The 20,355-nt window shown below is 41.8% G+C and overlaps 1 protein-coding gene across 2 annotated transcripts in view; it reads left to right on the top strand.

Moving 5' to 3' along the window:
• Nucleotides 1–20,355, top strand: part of LOC140478940 (uncharacterized) — a 315,441-nt gene that overhangs the window by 88,896 nt on the left and 206,190 nt on the right. The window contains exon 7 of one of the 2 annotated variants that reach the window (XM_072572601.1): nt 13,533–13,598. The exons of the other annotated variant lie outside the window; for it this stretch is intronic. Coding sequence (XP_072428702.1) covers nt 13,533–13,598 — 66 coding nt within the window. The remainder of the gene's footprint in view (nt 1–13,532; nt 13,599–20,355) is intronic. 2 annotated transcript variants of the gene reach the window in all.

Genomic DNA, 20,355 nt, shown 5'->3' with positions numbered 1-20,355 from the left:
GGTGAAATTTGAACTTACAACCTCTAGGTTTTACATTCAGTGCCATAACTGTAACAGAGACATTTGGTAGTTAGAATATTGTAACTTGTCTTTTAGCTATTTGACATAAGGAAAGTTATCTTGGTAGTAATGGCTCCAAAGAAAGCACAATGGCTCAGTGGTTTGCACTGCTGCCTCACAGTGCCAGGGACCCGGGTTCAATTCCAGACTTGGCGACTGTCAGTGTGGAGTTTGCACATTCTCCCTGTGTCTGTGTAGGTTTCCTCTGGGTACTCTGGTTTTCTCCCACAATCCAAAGATGTGCAAGTTAACTGAATTGGCCATGCTAAATTGCCCATAGTGTTCAAGGATGTGTAGGTTAGGTGCATGAGTCAGGGGTAAAAATAGGGTAGGGGAATGGGTCTAGGTGGGTTACTCTTTGGAGGGTCGGTGTGTGCTTGTTGGGCTGAAGGGTCTGTTTCCACACTGTAGGGATTCTAATTATTATAAGAGACTTTTATTTTAATTTGACAAGTCTAAAATATAAAGAGCTACAAGAACTTTTGTAATTATTATTTATAGATTTGGCAGAGAATCCAAATTTTAAAACAAATTCTCTAGTCATGCCCCTGTGTTTTTAATGTGTTACGTACCTTTTGGATTAATCATTCTTTATTGATTTTACAAAACCAGCTGCAGCAGAATGATTAGTATTAAGTGGCTCCAAATTCCTCTTAATAACTTACCAACTCTTCCCATTTGCATCCTGCTTGTCATTCCCTGCATGCAGCTCACCTACTTTCCAATTTGCCCACCCCCTCTCTTGCTGCCCCTCTCTCTGACATCCTCACTCGCTGCTTCCCTCTCCCTCATTCTTGCCCAAACAAGAGCTTACGAGAGGAGCAGTGATAGGGAAAAAGCAAGTGAAGGAGTGAGATGGTCTTCATCAAACACAAGAGGAAGCAAGAGAGGGTGACAGGAAAGGAAGGTGGCAAGTAGGAGAATCAAGAAGGGAATTGAAGGATAATTGCTGTTTTCATTGTTGCATATGGAGCTGGGATGAGAAAGACAAGGAGAACCAACCCTGAAATTCAGATTGGTCCGACTGACATCAAGAGTGGGAGCTGGAGACTTCAGGTTGATATCTGCTTGGTGTTTAGTTTCAGGGTGTGCATTGATCAGACTAAGTGATAGCTTTGGGCTCCGGGAACTGACATGAATGAATTTCAGCTGTTAATTCTACCTGATTAATTGTGTTCGGCTCGGCTCTTGTCTATTAACTTGCCATCATGGGGGAGTCTAACAGTTCTTTGCTCGGGGGTTAGAGTGACAGCATCCATCAGGATGGACGCTGCTGTAATTAGGTAAAAACAATGACTGCAGATGCTGGAAAGCAAATACTGGATTAGTGGTGCTGGAAGAGCACAGCAGTTTGATTTCGCTGTTTGTTGGATGCTGCCTGAACTGCTGTGCTGCTGTAATTATTAAATGTGTGGCACTTGGTGGATTGTTCAGAGACTGTATGAAACAACAGTTGTGGGGCAGAGGGTGATTACAGAAATAGAGAGGGGTCACACCATAAACATATTTGAAAACAGCGATGGGAATGTTAAAATCAGGACTTTGTTTTGAAGATGGGTTATCAGGTATCTCTGGTGCAGGAGGGATTCTGTGAAACTTAATTGTGACAATTGGAGGGATGACAATTAAGAAAGGGGGTAACTCAATATATGAGGACTGGGAGACAATAGAGTGTGGAAGGGAAACAGGTAATTAGGGAAATGGGGTCATTGACAGTCTGTAGTATTGTGGCTTCTGTGAAGGAAGAGTGTCCTAATGCATCTGGCATGTTAACTTGAGAAGCTGAGGGCTGTGGACAGTTGGAAGGGAGATGTTGATGTTAATGTAGAGAGATAAAGATTTAGATAGACTTGTTGGATGGGAATATGGGAATGATAAAACCTATGGAGATGATTAGAAGGCTGCCAAGAAGGGAATTTGTATATTTGGGAAAATAGGAATATTTGGAGGTTCATCGATTGTAAAAGGCTGTGCCTAGAGTCACTGCACGAGAAGTTCCCACTGTACCCTTCTCACATGTTGTAGATAACAAATGCACAATGAAGCTGAAAATAGCTGCCACTAGAGCTGGATTGGGCAGGATAAGAATTTAATTCTGTGAAGAAGGATTCAATTGCAATTGATGTGAGGCCCTTCAAGGTCAACACACATACCCAGAGAGTGTAGTGAAAGACACCTGTGAGTACTACATGCTGGCTGAGAGCTGTTAACTTTAACTTATTGTGTGCAAACCAAACACTAGGCCTGAGCCTCGTTGACCACATTATGTAGCAACAGGAATCAAATCCAGTAATAGTTGTGATGCACAAACTATGTATTGTGGCTTGGAAAGGTTCAATGTATTTGCAAAGTATACTCACCTTCCAGGTTCACACACAATGTGTATTGTGCAGGAGCTGCTCACTTCACATCTTACATTTTCAAACTTTGTTTGTGCTATGGCTTTGTACCTTCAACCTTGAGACGAGACATGTTGCATCATCAATTATATGTGCAAATGAACATATATTTATAAATGTGCTAACATATTTAGAGTGATGAGAATATGAAAATGTTCAACCCTATGGGATTGATGGAAAGGGCTACCAAGAAGGGAATTTGTCCATTTGGGAGGGCATGTATATTTGGAGATTCATTGTTCATGAGAGGCTGAGCCGAGGCTCACTGTGTGGGTCATTCACTGTCACCCATGCCACATATGTGCCTTTACTTTTTCTTTCCTTTTGCTCCGTCTGGTCTGCAGCTGAAGTGGAGGCAGCCTGCTCTATAATGCAGCTGATTGGCCTTGGAAACTTGGTTGGGCAATCCCCTGGATTTTCTGTAATGGTTATTGTTCAGTAGAAACACATTCCCATTTCTCGTTATAGATTTTAAAAGTAAGCTTGAATTGAGACTCTGCTTAACATATAAAAGTTAAGATTTCTTCACCCAAATTTTTAAAATGAAGCAAATAATCCTTTTGAATTTAAGTTTCACATAATAGTTCTTATGAAATCACTCATGTAATTCAACAGGAAATTCTTTCAGAACAAGGTAAGCAAACAGTCAGACAGATTTTCCCTTAGAAATGTTTAAATGTTTATGAAATAATTAAAATTATGGAACATTTTGTCAGAGGACTTTTGGGGAATAGGCTACTTTTAAATGTTTAGTATTGAGTATTAAGTAATGAAAAGGAGTCCCTGGGAAGAGTGATCGTAACTTATAAGACCTTTACATTAAGTTGAACATAACAGTTAAGTCCGCAACTTAAATCTTAAATTTTAACCAAGCCAAGCACTATGTGGAATTAATTCATTGAGTTAAATAGGGAAATTAAATTAAAACATATATCAGAATCAGTATATCAGTAGATAGGCAACAGCAAATATTTAAAGAAATAATTCAAAATTTACATTTAATACACTTTCCCTTGAGCAAAAAAAATTAAAAAGTAATTTAGCGGTTCCTAAATGAAGAAATGTATTTTAAAGAATGCAATTTAATTAAAAGAAGAGGCTTACAATGTTGTCAAAAGAGAATTAAGCCTAAAGATTGGGAGGATGACTTGGATGAGGGAAGAGAGTGTACTATCACCAGATTTGCAGATAACACTAAAATAGATGGGAAAGGAAATGGGGAGAATGAGCCAAATCCACAGAAGGATATAGAGTCATAGAGATGTACAGCATGGAAACAGACCCTTCGGTCCAACCCGTCCATGCCGACCAGATATCCCAACCTAATCTTGTCGCACCTGCCAGCACCCGGCCCATATCCCTCCAAACCCTTCCTATTCATATACCTATCCAAATTCCTCTTAAATGTTGCAATTGTACCAGCCTCCACCACTTCCTCTGGCAGCTCATCCCATACCCGTACCACCCTCTGTGTGAAAAGGTTGCCCCTTAGGTCTCTTTTATATCTTTCCCCACTCACCCTAAACTTATGCCCTCTAGTTCTGGAGTCCCAGACCCCAGTGAAAAGACTTTGCCTATTGACCCTATCCATGCCCCTCATAATTTTGTAAACGTCTATAAGGTCACCCCTCAGCCTCCGATGTGCCAGGGAAAATAGCCCCAGCCTGTTCAGCCTCTCCCTATAGCTCAAATCCTCCAACCCCGGCAACATCCTTGTAAATCTTTTCTGAACCCTTTCAAGTTTCACAACACCTTTCCAATAGGAAGGAGACCATAATTGCACGCAATATTCCAACAGTGGCCTAACCAATGTCCTGTACAGCCGCAAAATGACCTCCCAACTCCTGTACTCAATTCTCTGACCAATAAAGGAAAGCATACCAAACGCCTTCTTCATTATCCTATCTACCTGCAACTCCACTTTCAAGGAGCTATGAGCCTGCACTCCAAGGTCTCTTTGTTCAGCAACACTCCCTAGGACCTTACCATGAAGTGTATAAGTCCTGCTAAGATTTGCTTTCCCAAAATGCAACACCTTGCATTTATCTGAATTAAACTCCATCTGCCACTTCTCAGCCCATTGGCCCATCTGGTCCAGATCCTCTTGTAATCTGAGGTATCCCTCTTCGCTGTCCACTGCACCTCCAATTTTGGTGTCATCTGCCAACTTACTAACTGTACCTCTTATGCTCGCATCCAAATCATTTATGTAAATGACAAAAAGTAGATGACCCAGCACCGATCCTTGTGGCACTCCACTGGTCACAGGCCTCCAGTCTGAAAAACAACCCTCCACCACCACCCTCTGTCGTCTACCTTTGAGCCAGTTCTGTATCCAAGTGACTAGTTCTGCTTGTATTCCATGAGATCTAACCTTGCTAATCAGTCTCCCATGGGGAACCTTGTCAAATGCCTTACTGAAGTCCATAGAGATCACATCTACCGCTCTGCCCTCAATCTTCTTTGTAACTTCTTCAAAAAACTCAATCAAGTTTGTGAGACATGATTTCCCACGCACAAAGTCGTGTTGACTATCCCCAATCAGTCCTTGCCTTTCTACATACGTGTACATCCTGTCCCTCAGGATTCCCTCCAACAACTTGCCCTCCACCAAACTCAGGTTCCTTGGTCTATAGTTCCCTGGCTTGTCCTTACCAACTTTCTTAAACAGTGGCACCACGTTAGCCAATCTCCAGTCTTCCGGCACCTCACCTGTGACTATTGATGATACAAATATCTCAGCAAGAGGCCCAGCAATCACTTCTCTAGCTTCCCACAGAGTTCTCGGGTACATCTGATCAGGTCCTGGGGATTTATCCACCTTAACCCGTTTCAAGACATCCAGCATTTCCTCCTCTGTAATCTGGACATTTTGCAAGATGTCACCATCTATTCCCCTACATTCTATGTCTTCCATATCCTTTTCCACAGTAAATACTGATGCAAAATACTAATTTAGTATCTCTCCCATTTTCTTGGGCTCTACACAAAGTCCTCCTTGCTGATCTTTGAGGGGCCCTATTCTCTCCCCAGTTACCCTTTTGTCCTTAATGTATTTGTAAAAACCCTTTGGATTCTCCTTAATTCTCTTTGCCAAAGCTATCTTATGTCCCCTTTTTGACCTCCTGATTTCCCTCTTAAGTATACTCCTACTTCCTTTATACTCTTCTAAGGATTCCTTCAATCTATCCTTTCTACACCTTACATATGCTTCCTTTTTTTCTTAACCAAACCCTGAGTTCTTTAGTCATCCAGCATTCCCTATACCTACCAGCCTTTCCTTTCACCCTGACAGGAATATACTTTCTCTAGATTCTCATTATCTCATTTCTGAAGGCTTCCCATTTTCCAGCCATCCCTTTACCTGCGAACATCTGCCTCCAATCAGCTTTCGAAAGTTCTTGCCTAATACTGTCAAATTTGGCCTTTCTCCAATTTAGAGCTTCAACTTTTAGATCTGGTCTATCCTTTTCCATCACTATTTTAAAACGAATAGAATTATGGTTGCTGGCCCCAAAGTGCTCCCCCACTGACACCTTAGTCACCTGCCCTATTTCCCAAGAGTAGGTCAAGTTTGCACCTTCTATGGTAGGTACATCCACATACTGAATCAGAAAATGTTCATGTACACACTTAACAAATTCCTGTCCATCTAAACCTTTAACACTATGGCAGTCCCAGTCGACATTTGGAAAGTTAAAATCCCCTCCATAACTACCCTATTATTCTTACAGATAGCTGAGATCTCCTTATAAGTTTGTTTCTCAATTTCCCTCTGACTATTAGGGGGTCTATAACACAATCCCAATAAGATGTCATCCCTTTCTTATTTCACAGTTCCACCCAAATAACTTCTCTGGATGTATTTCTGGGAATATCCTCCCTCAGCACAGTTGTCATGCTATCCCCTGATCAAAAATGCCACTCCCCCTCCTCTCTTGCCTCCCTTTCTATCCTTCCTGTAGCATTTATAGTGCTGGAAAAGCACAGCAGGTCAGGCAGCATCTGAGGAGCAGGAGAATTGAAGTATCGGGCATTAGCCCTTCATCAGGAATGAGGCTTGTGGGTTGAGGCTGAGAGATAATTGGGTGAGGGGTGTGGGGTTGAGGGGAAGGTAGCTGGGAAAGCAATAGGTTGATGAAGGTGAAAGGTCAGAGGGGGAGTGATAGACTGGTCAGGAGGGCAGTGCCGAGTTGGAGGCTTGGGACTGGGATAATGTGGGAGGAGGGGAAACAAGGAAGCTGTTGAAATCCACATTTATCCCGTGTGGTTGCAGGGTCCCAAGGCGGAAAATGAGGCGTTCCTTCTCCAGGCATTGGGTGATAACAGTTTGTCGGTGGAGGAGGCCCAGGACCTACATGTCCGTGACGATGTGGGAGGAGGAGTTGAAGTGTTCAGCCAAGGGGCGGTGGGGTTGGTGGGTGTGGGTGTCCCAAAGATTGTTCTCTGAAATGATCCGCAAGATGGCGTCCTCGGAGGAGAGCACACCGGGTGCAATGGATGCAGTAGATGACATTGGTTGAGGTACAGGTAAATTTCTGATGGATTTGGAAGGATCCCTTGGGGCCTTGGATGGAGGTGAAGGGCGTGGTGTGCGTGCAGGTTTTGCTCTTCCTGTGGTGGCAGGGCAAGGTGCCAGTAGGGGGTTGTGGGCTGGTGGGGGTGTGGACCTGATAAAGGCACAAACGTCAAACAAGTAACTTGCATCTGTCTTCTCCATAGAGGCCACAAGTATTGTATTGGAAATTATTTGGAATGCAGATTGAAAAAAAAAATTAAAGGAAAATTACTGGAAAAAATAATGATTTGGAGATGCTGGTGTTGGACTGGGGTTTACAAAGTTAAAAATCACACAACACCAGGGTCTAGTCCAACAGGTTTATTTGGAAGCACTAGCTTTCAGAACGCTGCTCCTTCATCAGGCGGTTGTGGTATAATGAGTCTCAAATCTGATAAGTTGCCCACGACCTGATGGCTTTCACACAAATGTGTAAAAAAAACCCTACTACAGTGCTGGTGGCCATATTGGTTTTTGATCTTCTGGAATTTGCTAAATTCTAGAACAGTCCATGTAGGTTCGAAGTTTGAAATGTAACCATCCTTTCAGTTAGGGGGTCAGCTGTGATCATATTAAATGGCAGATTAGGTTTGAAAGGCTGAATTGCCCATTCCTGCTATTGGTTTCTGAATTTCTATGTTTTTTATCCTGAAAATGACCCATTTATGCCTACTTTCTGTTTCATGCTACCTTACCAATCCTTTACAAATGCTAATATGTTACTTTCTAAACTATGAGCTCTTATTTTGATGTGACATCTTGTACTTGGATTTCTGGAAGGGATTTGACACCACGTGAGCAGGTTCCTTTTTACATGTGTTGCTTGTTGCTTTCTTCACAAACTCCAGTACATTAGTAAAACATTGTTTCCCTTTAACAAAACCATGTTGGCTCTGCCTAACTGCACCGAGATTTTACAAGTATCTGCTACAAGCTCCTTAATCATAGATTCCAGCATTTTTCCTGTGATTAGCTATTAACCTAATTGGTCTATGGTCTCCTTTCAATCTCCTTCCTTCCTTGAATGGAGGAAATGCAACCTTTTTTGTTGTAATCTGGTGAGACTTTTTCAGAATATAGGATATTTTGGAAAATTAGAAGAAATGCATGAGCTATCTCAGCAGCATTTCTTTTGAGATCTTAAGATGAAGTCCAGTAGAACACGGGGACTTGTCAGTGTATGGTTCTAATAACTTTCAGAGTACCCTTTCTTGGTAATTGTAATTTTTTGAAACTCTTCCCTTTTACTTGATTTAATATTATTTCTGTGATACTGGTTTTTTTTTTTTTTTTTTAGATTAGATTAGATTACTTACAGTGTGGAAACAGGCCCTTCGGCCCAACAAGTCCACACCGCCCCGCCGAAGCGTAACCCACCCATACCCCTACATCTACATCTACATTTACCCCTTACCTAACACTACGGGCAATTTAGCATGGCCAATTCACCTGGCCTGCACATCTTTGGACTGTGGGAGGAAACCAGAGCACCCGGAGGAAACCCACGCAGACACGGGGAGAACGTGCAAACTCCACACAGTCAGTCGCCTGAGGCGGGAATTGAACCCGGGTCTCAGGCGCTGTGAGGCAGCAGTGCTAACCACTGTGCCACCGTGCCGCCCACAAATATCGTCTAATAGCACAGATAGATGTAAAGTATCTGTTTAATTCATCCACCATTTCCTTACTCTTCACTATTAAGAGGAATTGATATAACTTAAGAGTGTGAAGTACAAACATGATCTTATTGAGAATGGCACAGACGACTCAGTGAATAGCATAACCTACTTCTACTTTTATTGCTAATCTTCTTCAATGCTGCAGAGTTGAAAGCACCCAAGTGTTGTCTGATTTTCAACTGTAACTTCCACAGAAAGCACAGAGAAATGGCCTTAATTGCAATTTACACAATTTCTCTGAACTTCTGCATTCCTACTCAACCTGGCTGCTCGGTGCACAAAGCGACAAAAGAAAACATACCTTAATGTTGGCAGCTTCCTTTAAGATTTCAATTTAGACAATGAACAAGTCTGCCTTTGTCCCATTTAACAGGTATTAATTCCACTATGAGCACATCCATGTAGTCTACTCCCAGTATTGGGCAGTCATGTTGAGCACTTGCAAGTCAACAGCTGCAACTTTGACAGCCAAACCCAGTTGTTTGGAAGGGGCTGAGTTGTGGGATCTCCAGTGTGACTTTGGTTCAAGTGATTGTTCAATGTGTATTTCATATCCAAAAACCAGTCTGAGGTGCAATTTCTCTTTCTCATTACATATGTTAGCAGGATATCTGCTGTGTCTTCACCTTTTCCTGCTGAGAGTGATGAAAGTTTGCAATAAAATTTTTACAGCTTCCTTGTCAGCATTCAAAATATCAATGCAGAGCTTCCTGCTGGCCTTTACCGACTTAGTCTGGAGCCAATTTGTTAATGTAGAGAAAAGGTTAATGAAAACATAGCAATCATATTGGCAATAAAATTCTTTGTTGGCATTTCCTGCCAAACGCATTGAGCTTCTGACCTTGCAAGCATTATTTTTAAGCTTACAGTCAAATGTGCCCCATACCACTCTATCTTTTCAAACTAAAATTGTTAGAGAGAGGTTACTTGGAAATTATCTACTGGTACTATTTGCTGATTATTTCTTTTGTTGAGGTTAATTTCAGAAACCAAAAAAAAATCCTGCCTAGAACTGGTTCAGACTCCTAAAGGCAGGTACAAATAAGAAGCTACTCTACCGAGCAATCAATATTCAGTCCATTAATTGTGGACTTTCTGCTGTTGTCAAATGCCACAATCTTGCTTGCAGATTGCCATCTCTCTAAGTCTCCCCTGGGATGCAGCTATTATATTTGCTTCCTTCTTCAGCAGTAATACTGAATTTATATAGCAGCAGTAGCATAACAGCTGGGAGTAAAACATACACATTTGACACAGACATACAGGACTGATCTTTAGCTCCCAAGGTGGCAATATAGAGGCAGGGAAATTCTTGCTTCCACAAAGCCAGCTCAGGAGAAAGTTCACCGAATGACATAATTTTTGTTGTTGGGCCTAGAACGATTTTGGTGGGAGTTGGGTCGACCATGTCAGCAAAGAATTCAAGAACAGCTTCTTCCCTGCTGTTATGAGGCTTTTGAATCGACTTCTCAAATGTTAATCCTGATCTCTCTTTCTCTCTGCACCTTCTCTGTGGTTGTAACATTGTATATACTGTCTGTTCTGCTGCCCTGATGCACTTTGTATGATATGATCCGCCTGTATAGCTCGCAAATCAATACTTTTCACTATATTTTGATACATGTGGTAACAATAAATCAATCAATCAAAAATTCACATGCAGTCACAGGATAGCAAGTGCCAAGACAGGTTGACTGAAAGGCAGCCTCAGGTTTCCAGTACTTTGTTGAAACTGTTAATTTTTTTAAAACACAAAGAAAACACAGCCCTGAACCCTCCCACATCAACCACATGCATTTTCCATGCCCCATCAATGCAAATGCATGTCATGTTATGCCCCTACCCATTGCCATGATTTCTCTTACCCACTCTGCCAACCCTTGCCTTCCACATCTAAGGGCCCTCTATATTCTCCTTTGATTGCCTGTCATGCACTCCATGCCAGTCTATTCCCCCTCCACCGACTCCTCAACCCTCTGTAACATTTATGCAAACTTAGTTATAACTCATGCCCATCAATGCTCTCCTCCAGCCATCCTTTGTGTTTGCAACCTGCCTGCCAAGTCACCCAGTAACCAAGTTCCCACTGCATATTGATGAATTCAAAATGGAAAAGAACACTCATTGATAAAAGCAATTCGTAATATTTAAGTTCCGTGAACTGCTTAATTCCTTACAAAAACATGTATTTGTATTCATTGTGCCTTAACAGGCTCTATAATCATTGGGAGCTGTCACTGAAACTGTTAACTGGAAGAAACCTCACTAGGATAGATTGTGAACTTGTGCAGCACAAATCCTATAATGATAACTCTTAAGCTGATTGTCAACAGATAGAGTGAAATAGTAAACAGTTTCTTAGCACTTCAGTTTGTTTTCAAAGTGTAAAACCTTCAACTTGTGTGTTGGACTTTGCACCGGTGAAAATTGGATCGATTCTTCATGAACCTTGGATGTGCAAATTACAACCTGCTCCATTCCCTACCCCCGCCTCCCCGCTTCATGTAAATAGTAACTGCTAGATTCAGGGTGTCACTTCCAGAATCAGGGCTCGAGTGCCATTTTGGCTTTGCCTCAGACCTTCTATGTCTTTTTTAAAAAATGCAGGCCTTAAAAATTTGCATGTTTAAAAGCTGTAAGGCATGTTCATTTACAAATATTTCAAAGTACTTGGAAACTGTTGATTTTAACCTCATTATTCTTATTTTTTGGCTTATCTTTTTTGCCTTTTTAGAACTATACAAAATTTAGTTAACTGAAATATTAATATGGAGTGAAGTGTCAGTCATTTTCAGATGAGCTCTCAATGTAATTCCATAATTGATTGGCACAAATTGTGTTTTACAAAGTGTTTTTAACATCATGCACAGCAGTTAAATTTCATTTTCAACTTGCTGTCCAGCACAATATGACAATCCAAATATCTAAGCAGAACTTAGTGTATTCTGTAATTATTATCATAATATGAAATAGCATTACAAACATTTATTTAAGGATACTGAATAAGCATTCTGGGATTTGCTAACCTGATAAATACATGGCAAGACACCAGAAAAATTCTTTAATCCTTCACCTTAATATTTGCTGAAGAAAGCATCTTGTATTTACTGTAAACTTACATTTAAGATGACTGATGCCTATATTTGTTTGTCAAGCTGTCTTAAAACATATTACTCAGAGAAAATACAAGTTCATGCCACCAAACCTCAAACAGGATACCTACAGGATACTTAGTGCATGAATTAACCCTTTCTAATCAAATTAAAAGAACAGAAGTCAGAAGCAAAGCATATACTGAAGATGAATTTGTTATTTCAGAATCAAAATATCACTGCCATGATGATCCCACTCTGACACCATGTCGTATGTTCTGGCACTATATGTATGCAATGAGATATGGATTGAATTTAATCTAAGAATTGTGGTCGTACTCCTAAACTTGTACAGACATTACAGAGTGATCTTTGGATATAGCCTGTGTCCGGGGTGCTTACAATGCAGAATGACTGTGGCTTACAGTTATATTTGACACCAGGTATAGCCTCATCTACATGTTGGGTTTCCTTAAGGGATGTGAAGCTTAAACGAATAGCATTACACTCTGCACTAAATGATTAGTGAATCCAAATAGTTGTACACAGGATAACATAGTAATTTGAACATAAAATAAATAAGAGATGGTATTAATTAGCAATAACATTGTTGAGTTTTGAATGCGTTTTTAATTGGAGCCTTTCTCCAGAACATTATTGCCTTTTCTTGTCAAGGCAATATTGGAGGTGAGTGGAAGCAAGACCAGAAAGATGCTTTTATTTAAAGTTTTGTTTAGTTTCTACTAAAGAACTTTGAACTGTTGTTGCTTTGGTCTGATCTCCCTGTGTGTATTCCCTCTTTGACAAATGTAGCTGACTTGCCAAGGACTGTAATGATGCTGCCCTTTTAACAAGGTTATGTTGTCCTTGGTTTTTTTCCAAGATGGATTGTAAAGGCAAAGGTTGCATTATGTCTGGAATTGCCTACTTTAAAACAATGGCAGGAGAGTGGCCAGTTTTCCCAGTTCAAGTTTTTCCTATATTAGTTTAGCATTTAGCAAGCAGTTGAACATTGCTGGGGACCTAGAGAAGCTGCTACACTGAAAGGAGGTTCCATGCTTCAAAAGAGGGATTGCTTGAACTTTCTCTCTGAAATCTGTCCTGCCTGTAAGAACTTGTGTTTGAATTTACCTTTTGCCAAGAGATGGAACTCTGTAATGTTGCGGGAATTGGAACAGCTTCATTAAGTTGCAATAGAGTTAGTTGTGTTGTCAAATAAGTTGTTATTCTAAATTCTGCTTTCTTTAGTTCATGTTTCATCTGTAGTGTGTAAATAGATTCTGTTTTGCTTAAAGCTGAGTGGTTTGACCAGCTGCATCACTCCTAGAATATCCACTTCACATCTGCCTTTAAAATAAGAACAGTTAGAGTCTGTGCTACCTTCTTAAAATGTTTTGACGGGGTTCTGGCCTGGTCCATAGTAGGTCCCATGTGACTTTCTTCTGATACCTGAAATTCTGCTTTTGGTTAATGTGCTTTTTTGTAGAGTTTGTGTGTGAGATTAAGTTTGTTTATAAATCCTGGGCCAATGCTATGGCTTTTAATGCTCAATTCACACAACGGTTTACAACAATACTAGCAGATTTTCGAACAGGGATAGTGAATATTTTGAAGGTGAAAACCTGTGAAATATTTGTAAAGTTTGAAGCCTTATGGTACATTAAAAATCACAATGATCTTTTGTTTGATAACTGAACAAAATAGTTACAGGAAATGATTTACTTTTATGTGTATTTTTCTGCAGTATTTCAATTGGAATCAGTTATGTTTTGGCTGGGAGTGAAGCTTTTGCTGAGCTTTTGCAAATCAGGTGAGTGAAAGGAAATTTATACACAAATCATTAAAATAAAACAAAGAACTGTGGATGCTGGAAATCTGAAGAAGAATAGAAAATGCTGGAGAAACCCTGTAGGTTAGGCAACAGCTGAGGTGAGAAAGCGGAGTTAAAGTTTCAAGTCCAGTGACCATTTTTCAGAACTAATAATAACTAGGGAAAGTTAGTATATATGCTGAAGACAGGGGGTAGGGTTTGAGGCAATATGTGAGGAGTGAGCAGATAGGTAACGGTGGTCCAGTGACAGTTAGGCAAACAAAGGTTGGATAATGGTAAGCTGCGGAGAAAGTAAAGCTGATCATAGGGACCATAAGTAGGTGGAAATGGGTTGGCTGTGATTGTCAGGGGCTGAGGCATAAGGTTGGTTTAAGGGCCTAGAAGGTGTACAGGCTGTAAAATTATTGAACTTGATAATGAATCCTGATGGTGCAGGGTCCTCAAGGAAAATGAGATGCCATCATGTTCCCTGACCAACATTTCTGTCTCAGCCCTATTGCAGTTTTCCAGCAAAGCTCAGAAAAGACAGTGTCTCATTTTCCACTTGGGGACTCTGTGACTTTCAGGACTCACTTTCCCTGCCCTTGACCTGCCTCCACACTTCAGGTCCAATTATGACATGGGCTGCTTTCAGCACAGCCAATCCTTTTTCACCTATATATGGTCCTCTTTATCAGCTTTACTTTCTCCCTGGCTTACATTATCTATCCCTGGAGAAGGGTCACTGAATTCAAAACATTAACTCTACTTGTTCTTCACAAATGTTGCCAGACCTGCTGAGTTTCTCTGTAATTTCTGCTTTCTTGCATTTTTGTTTGACTTTCTATATCACTTGGCTAATACATTACATTTTGTTTTAAAGAATTAAAGCAGAGTTTGAAAGGAATGCCCCAGAATAAAGCATCTAAAAATCGCGTGCATTTTGAAAGTATTCTTCTTATTGTTTGGCTATGATATTAGGATGTGCATAAATACTTGATTGCTGCTGGTTGATCTGACAATGAGTAATAATTTAAATGCATTCAGAGTTTCTTCAAATATTTAAACAGGAAAAGTGTAGTTCTCTAAAGAGTGAGTCTTGAGAGTTAATTATGGGAAATATGGAAATAGTGAATGAATTGAATAGCTGCCATTCTTCACTACCACATCTAAGATTATGGTGCTCCTGCTAAATGGGGAACATATCCAAATGAATAGAAGATTGATTAGCTAACATGAAACAGATGTCAGGCATAAATGGATTAATTTTGGATTGGCATGAAGTAACAAATAGTGGGATAGAGATCAATGCTGGCTACTCAGCTAATTGCAATCTTTATAAATTCCCGGAACATATCAGGTGTTTCACAGAACTCTGTGGGAAGCTAAGGAAGGGATTGCTGGGTCCCTCGCTGAGATACTTGTATCATTAATCAGTCATGGGTGAGATACTGGAAGAGTGGAGGTTGCATAATATGGTGCCATTATTTCAGAAAGGATGTTGGAAAAGCCAGGGACTGGTGAACATTAGGGCAGTGGTGGGTAAGTTGTTGGAGGGAATCCTGAGGGACAGTGGGCGGCACGGTGGCACAGTGGTTAGCACTGCTGCCTCGCAGCGCCGGAGATCCGGGTTCAATTCCCGCCTCAGGCGACTGACTGTGTGGAGTTTGCACGTTCTCCCCGTGTCTGCGTGGGTTTCCTCCGGGTGCTCCGGTTTCCTCCCACAGTCCAAAGATGTGCAGGTCAGGTGAATTGGCCATGCTAAATTGCCCGTAGTGTTAGGTCAGGGGTAGATGTAGATGTGGGGGTATGGGTGGGTTACGCTTCGGCGGGCGCGGTGTGGACTTGTTGGGCCGAAGGGCCTGTTTCCACACTGTAAGTAATCTAATCTAATCTAATCTAATCTAATCTAATCTAATATACATTTGGAAAGGCATGGACTAGTTAGGGATAGTCAACATAGTTTTGTGTGAGTGAGATCATAGCTCACTAATTTGGTCAGGTTTTTTGAAGAGGTGACAAAAATGATTTATGAAGGCAGAGCAATAGACATTATCTCTGTGGTCTTCAGCAAGCATTCTGCAAGGTTCTTGTTAATAAGGTTAGATGACATAGGATCCGGGGAGCTCACTAACTGAATACAAAATCGACTTGAAGATAGGAGACAGAAAGTATTGGTGGAGGGTTGCTTTTCTGGCTGGAGGTCTGTGACCAGCAATATGCTGCAAGGATTGGCGCTTTTTGTCCTTTATATAAATTACTTGGATGTGAATATAGGAGGTATGGTTAGTAAGTTTGCAGATTACACCAAAATAGTTGGTGTAGTGGACAGTGAAGAAGATTATCTCAAAATACAATGGGACCTTGATCAGATGGACTATTGGGCTGAGAGGTGGCAGATGGAGTTTAATATAGGTACATTTGAGGTATTGCATTTTAGTAGGGCAAACCAGGGCAGAACTTGTACAATTAATGGTAGAGCCCTTGGATTGTTGCCGAACAGAAAGACCTAGGGATGCAGGTGCATAGTTCCTTGAAAGTGGAGTCGCAAGAAGATAGGGTTGTGGTGAAGAAGGTGTTTGACACACTTGCTTTCATTGGTCAGAACATTAAGTAATAGGAGCTGGAAAGTCATGTTATGGATATACAGGACATTAGTGAAGCCGCTTTTGGAATACTGCATTCAGTTTTGGTCGTCCTGCTACAGGAAAGATATTGTTAAACTCAAGCGGGTGCAGAGAAGATTTACAAGAATGTTCCTGGTATTGGAGGGTTTGAGTTATAGGGAGAGGCTGAATAGGTTGGGGCTTTTTTTCCCCTGCACCATTGGAGGTCACCACCTTATAAGGTCACCACCTTATAAAGGTTTGTAACATACTAAGGGGCATGGATAGGGTAAATAGACTAGGTTTTTACCTCAGGTGGAGAAATCTAAAACTAGAGGGCATAGTTTTAAGGTGAGAGGGGAAGAATTTTAAAAAGGACCATAGGGGCAACCTTTTCATGCAGAGGGTGGTACACGTATGGGATGAACTGTCAAAGGAAGTGGTGGAGGCTAGTACACTTACAACATTGAAAGGCATCTGGATGGGTATTTGAACAAGAAGAGTTTAGACGGATATGGGCCAAATAGTTGCAAATGGCTCTAGGTTCGATTGGGGTTTCTGGTCAGCACAGACGAGTTGGATTGAAGGGTCTGTCTCAGTGCTGTATGACTTTGATGAAGGGACCAAATATGTGGTTATTAAATTTGTCAAGGGTAGAAAAGTAAATTGTGACTGTAGGATAAGATATATATATAAAAATAGATATGGATAGTTTATGTGAGTGGCAAATATTTGTCAGGTGGAATATACTGTAGAAAAATGTGGACGGCACGGTGGCACAGTGGTTAGCACTGCTGCCTCACAGCGCCTGAGACCCGGGTTCAATTCCCGCCTCAGGCGACTGACTGTGTGGAGTTTGCACGTTCTCCCCGTGTCTGCGTGGGTTTCCTCCGGGTGCTCCGGTTTCCTCCCACAGTCCAAAGATGTGCAGGCCAGGTGAATTGGCCATGCTAAATTGCCCATAGTGTTAGGTAAGGGGTAAATGTAGATGTAGGGGTACGGGTGGGTTACGCTTCGGCGGGGCGGTGTGGACTTGTTGGGCCGAAGGGCCTGTTTCCACACTGTAAGTAATCTAATCTAATCTAATCTAATTTTCTCTTTGGCAGGAGACTAGAAAAGCAAAATATTATTTAAATGCAGGTAGGTAACAGCATAGAAGAAACTGGATGTCCTGATGATGCATTACAAATAAGTTATGTGCAAGTTGCCATTTATTGCAAGCATCAGGTTTTTAAAAATTCATTCACAGGAGTACACATCACTGGCTGGGCCAACCTATATTGCCCTCCTTTAATCGTCCTTTCGAAGGTGTTGCTGAGCTGCCTTCCTTACCTACTGTAGTCCTTGGGCTGTAGGAACACCCACAGTAAGGTTAGAGAGGGAGTTTGACCCAGTGACAGTAAAGTAACAAAAATATAGCTCTGATTCAGAATGATGAATTGCTTGGACGGCATCTGCAGGGGATACATTTGTGCCCCATATCTCAGGAAGGATGTACTGGCCCTGGAGCAGGTTCAGAGAAGGTTCACAAGAATGGTCCCAGGAATGAAAAGCTTCATGTATGAGGAACGTTCGAGGACTCTGGGTCTGTACTCGATGGAGTTTAGAAGGGTGAGGGGGGAGCTAATAGAAACTTACAGAATACTGAATGGCCTGGACAGAGTGGATGTTGGGAAGGTGTTTCCATTGGTAGGAGAGACTAAAACTTGAGGGCACAGCCTTAGAGTAAAGAAGACCTTTTAGAATGGAGATAAGGAGAATTTTTTTCAGCCAGAGTGTGGAGAATCTATGGAATTCACTGCCACAGAAGGCTGTGGAGGTCAGGTCATTGAATCTATTTCAGACAGAGGTAGATTCTTGATTGTCAAGGGGATTAAGGGTTTCTCCCGCTTTCTCCCCATAACCCTTGATCCCCTTGACAATCAAGAATCTATCTATCTCAGTCTTAAATATATTTAATGACCTGGGGTTGAGAAACTTATCAGCCATGATTGAATGGTGGAGCAGACTCGAATGGCTGAAAGGCCTAATTTCAGCTCCTACGTCTTATGCTGCCCTTTTCCTTCAAGGTGCTAGAGATCTTGGGTTTGGAATGTGCTGTCAAAGAATAGTGAGTCACTATGATGAATCTTGTATGCACTGCTCCCACTATGGAGAATGTGAAAGTAGAAGTTAACGGATAAGGTGGCAGTTACCATCTTCATCCTGGATAGTGTCAAGCTTCTTGAGCGTTGCTGGAATTGCACTCATCCAAACAAGCGGGGTGTATTCCATCACTGCCTCGATTTGTGACTTGTAGCTGCTGGAGTCAGAAAGTGAGCTACTCACCATAGAATGGCCAGCCACTAAATGGCCTTTGCAGCCACAGCATTTTTATGGTCCACTTCAGAATATGGTCAGTGGTAACATTCAAGATGTTGAGACTAGAAATGCTGTTGAACATCAAATGGTGTTGGTTAGATTCTTTCTCATTGAGATGGCTGTTGGACTTGTGTAGCATTGATTCTAATTGCTACTTGTCAGCCCAAATCTGGGTAGTGCCTAGGTCTTGCTGCACAAAAATATGAGCTGCATCAGTATCTGTGGAGTTGCGAATAGTGTTGAACATGATGGAACCTTCAGCAACAATGGTGGAGCCCAGCGCATTGATGTAAACTTCTGACCTCATGATGGAAGGAAGGTAATTGATGAAGCAACTGAAGATGTTTGGGTCTAAGACAATACCATGATAGATTCCTGCAGAGATATCCCTGGAGATACAATGGTTGATCTGTAACAACCATGACAATCTTGCTTTAACCCAAATAAGTCTCCAACCAAAGGAGAATGTTTTTCTCCTGATTCCTATTGGTTCCAGTTTTGCTAGGGTTCTTTGATATCATATGCAGTCAAATGCTGCCTTTATGTCCAGGGCAGTTAACTCACCTCTGGAGGTCAGCTCTTTTAGCAGTTGTTTGGGCCATCCCTGTAATGAGGTCAAGAGATGAGTGGTTCTGGCATAACCCAAACTGAGCATCACTCATCAGGTTATTGTTAATCAATTGACCCTTGATAGCATTATTAATGGCCCCTTTCATCACTTTCCTGATGACCAACAATAATCTGATAAAGCAGTGATTGGCCAGGATGGATTTCTTCTGTGTTTTATGCAAAGGACATACCTGGGAGGTTTCCACATTGGACCTCAACCATTTGACATTTCTGGGTGACAGTGGTTGCAAATGCATTAGCCTTCGGAGAAAGTGAGGACTGCAGATGCTGACAAATCAGAATCGAAAAGGGTGGTGCTAGAAAAACACAGCAGTTCAGGCAGCATTTGAGGAGCCAGAGAATTGACATTATGGGCATAAGCCTTTCATCAAGAATGTGGAGGGGGGAGGGAGCTGAGAGATAACTTGGAGGGTTGGGGGGGGGGGTGGAGGGAATGATAGCAGGTGATAGATGCAAATGTGGGTAGCAATGATAGATCGGTGGGGAGGGTGGACTGGATAGATGGGAAGGAAGATGGACAGGTAGGACAGTTCAAGAAGGTGGTGCTGAGTTGGAGAGTTGGCTCTGGTATGAAATGGCAGGAGGGGAGATTTGGAAACTAATGAAGCCAACGTTGATGCTGTATGGTTGAAGAGTCCCAAGGCGTAAGATGAGGCATTCTTCTACCAGTTGTTGGGTGGCTTAGATTTGGCGATGGAGGAGGCCCAGGACTTGCATGTCCTTGGGGGAGTGGGAGGGGAAGTTGAAGTGATCTGTCACAGGGTGGTGGGATTGTTTGGTGTGTGTGTATATCCTAGAGATGTTCCCTGAAACATTTCACGAGCTGGCGTGCTGTCTCCCCAATGTAGAGGAAACCACATTGTGAGAAATGGACACAGTAGATGAGGAAGGTGGATGTGTACGAGAATGTCTGCTGGCTGGGAAAAGATCCTTTGGAGCCTTGGATGGAGGTGGGGTGGAGGTTTTACATCTCCTGCGGTGGGGACGGAAGTTGTCGGGTTTGTAGAGAGGGTTGGTGGGGGACGTGGACCTAACAGAGTCGCAGAGTGAATGGTCTCTGCAGACAGAGGTGGGGAGGGAAATACATTTTTGGTGTTGGGATTTGATTGTAGGTGGCGGAAATGGCAGAGGATAATGCACTGTATCCGGAGATTTGTGGA

The sequence above is a fragment of the Chiloscyllium punctatum genome, chromosome 6, assembly GCF_047496795.1.
Source record: "Chiloscyllium punctatum isolate Juve2018m chromosome 6, sChiPun1.3, whole genome shotgun sequence".
In the NCBI taxonomy this organism is placed as follows: Eukaryota; Metazoa; Chordata; class Chondrichthyes; order Orectolobiformes; family Hemiscylliidae; genus Chiloscyllium; species Chiloscyllium punctatum.
This window is presented reverse-complemented; position numbering and strand designations above follow the sequence as displayed.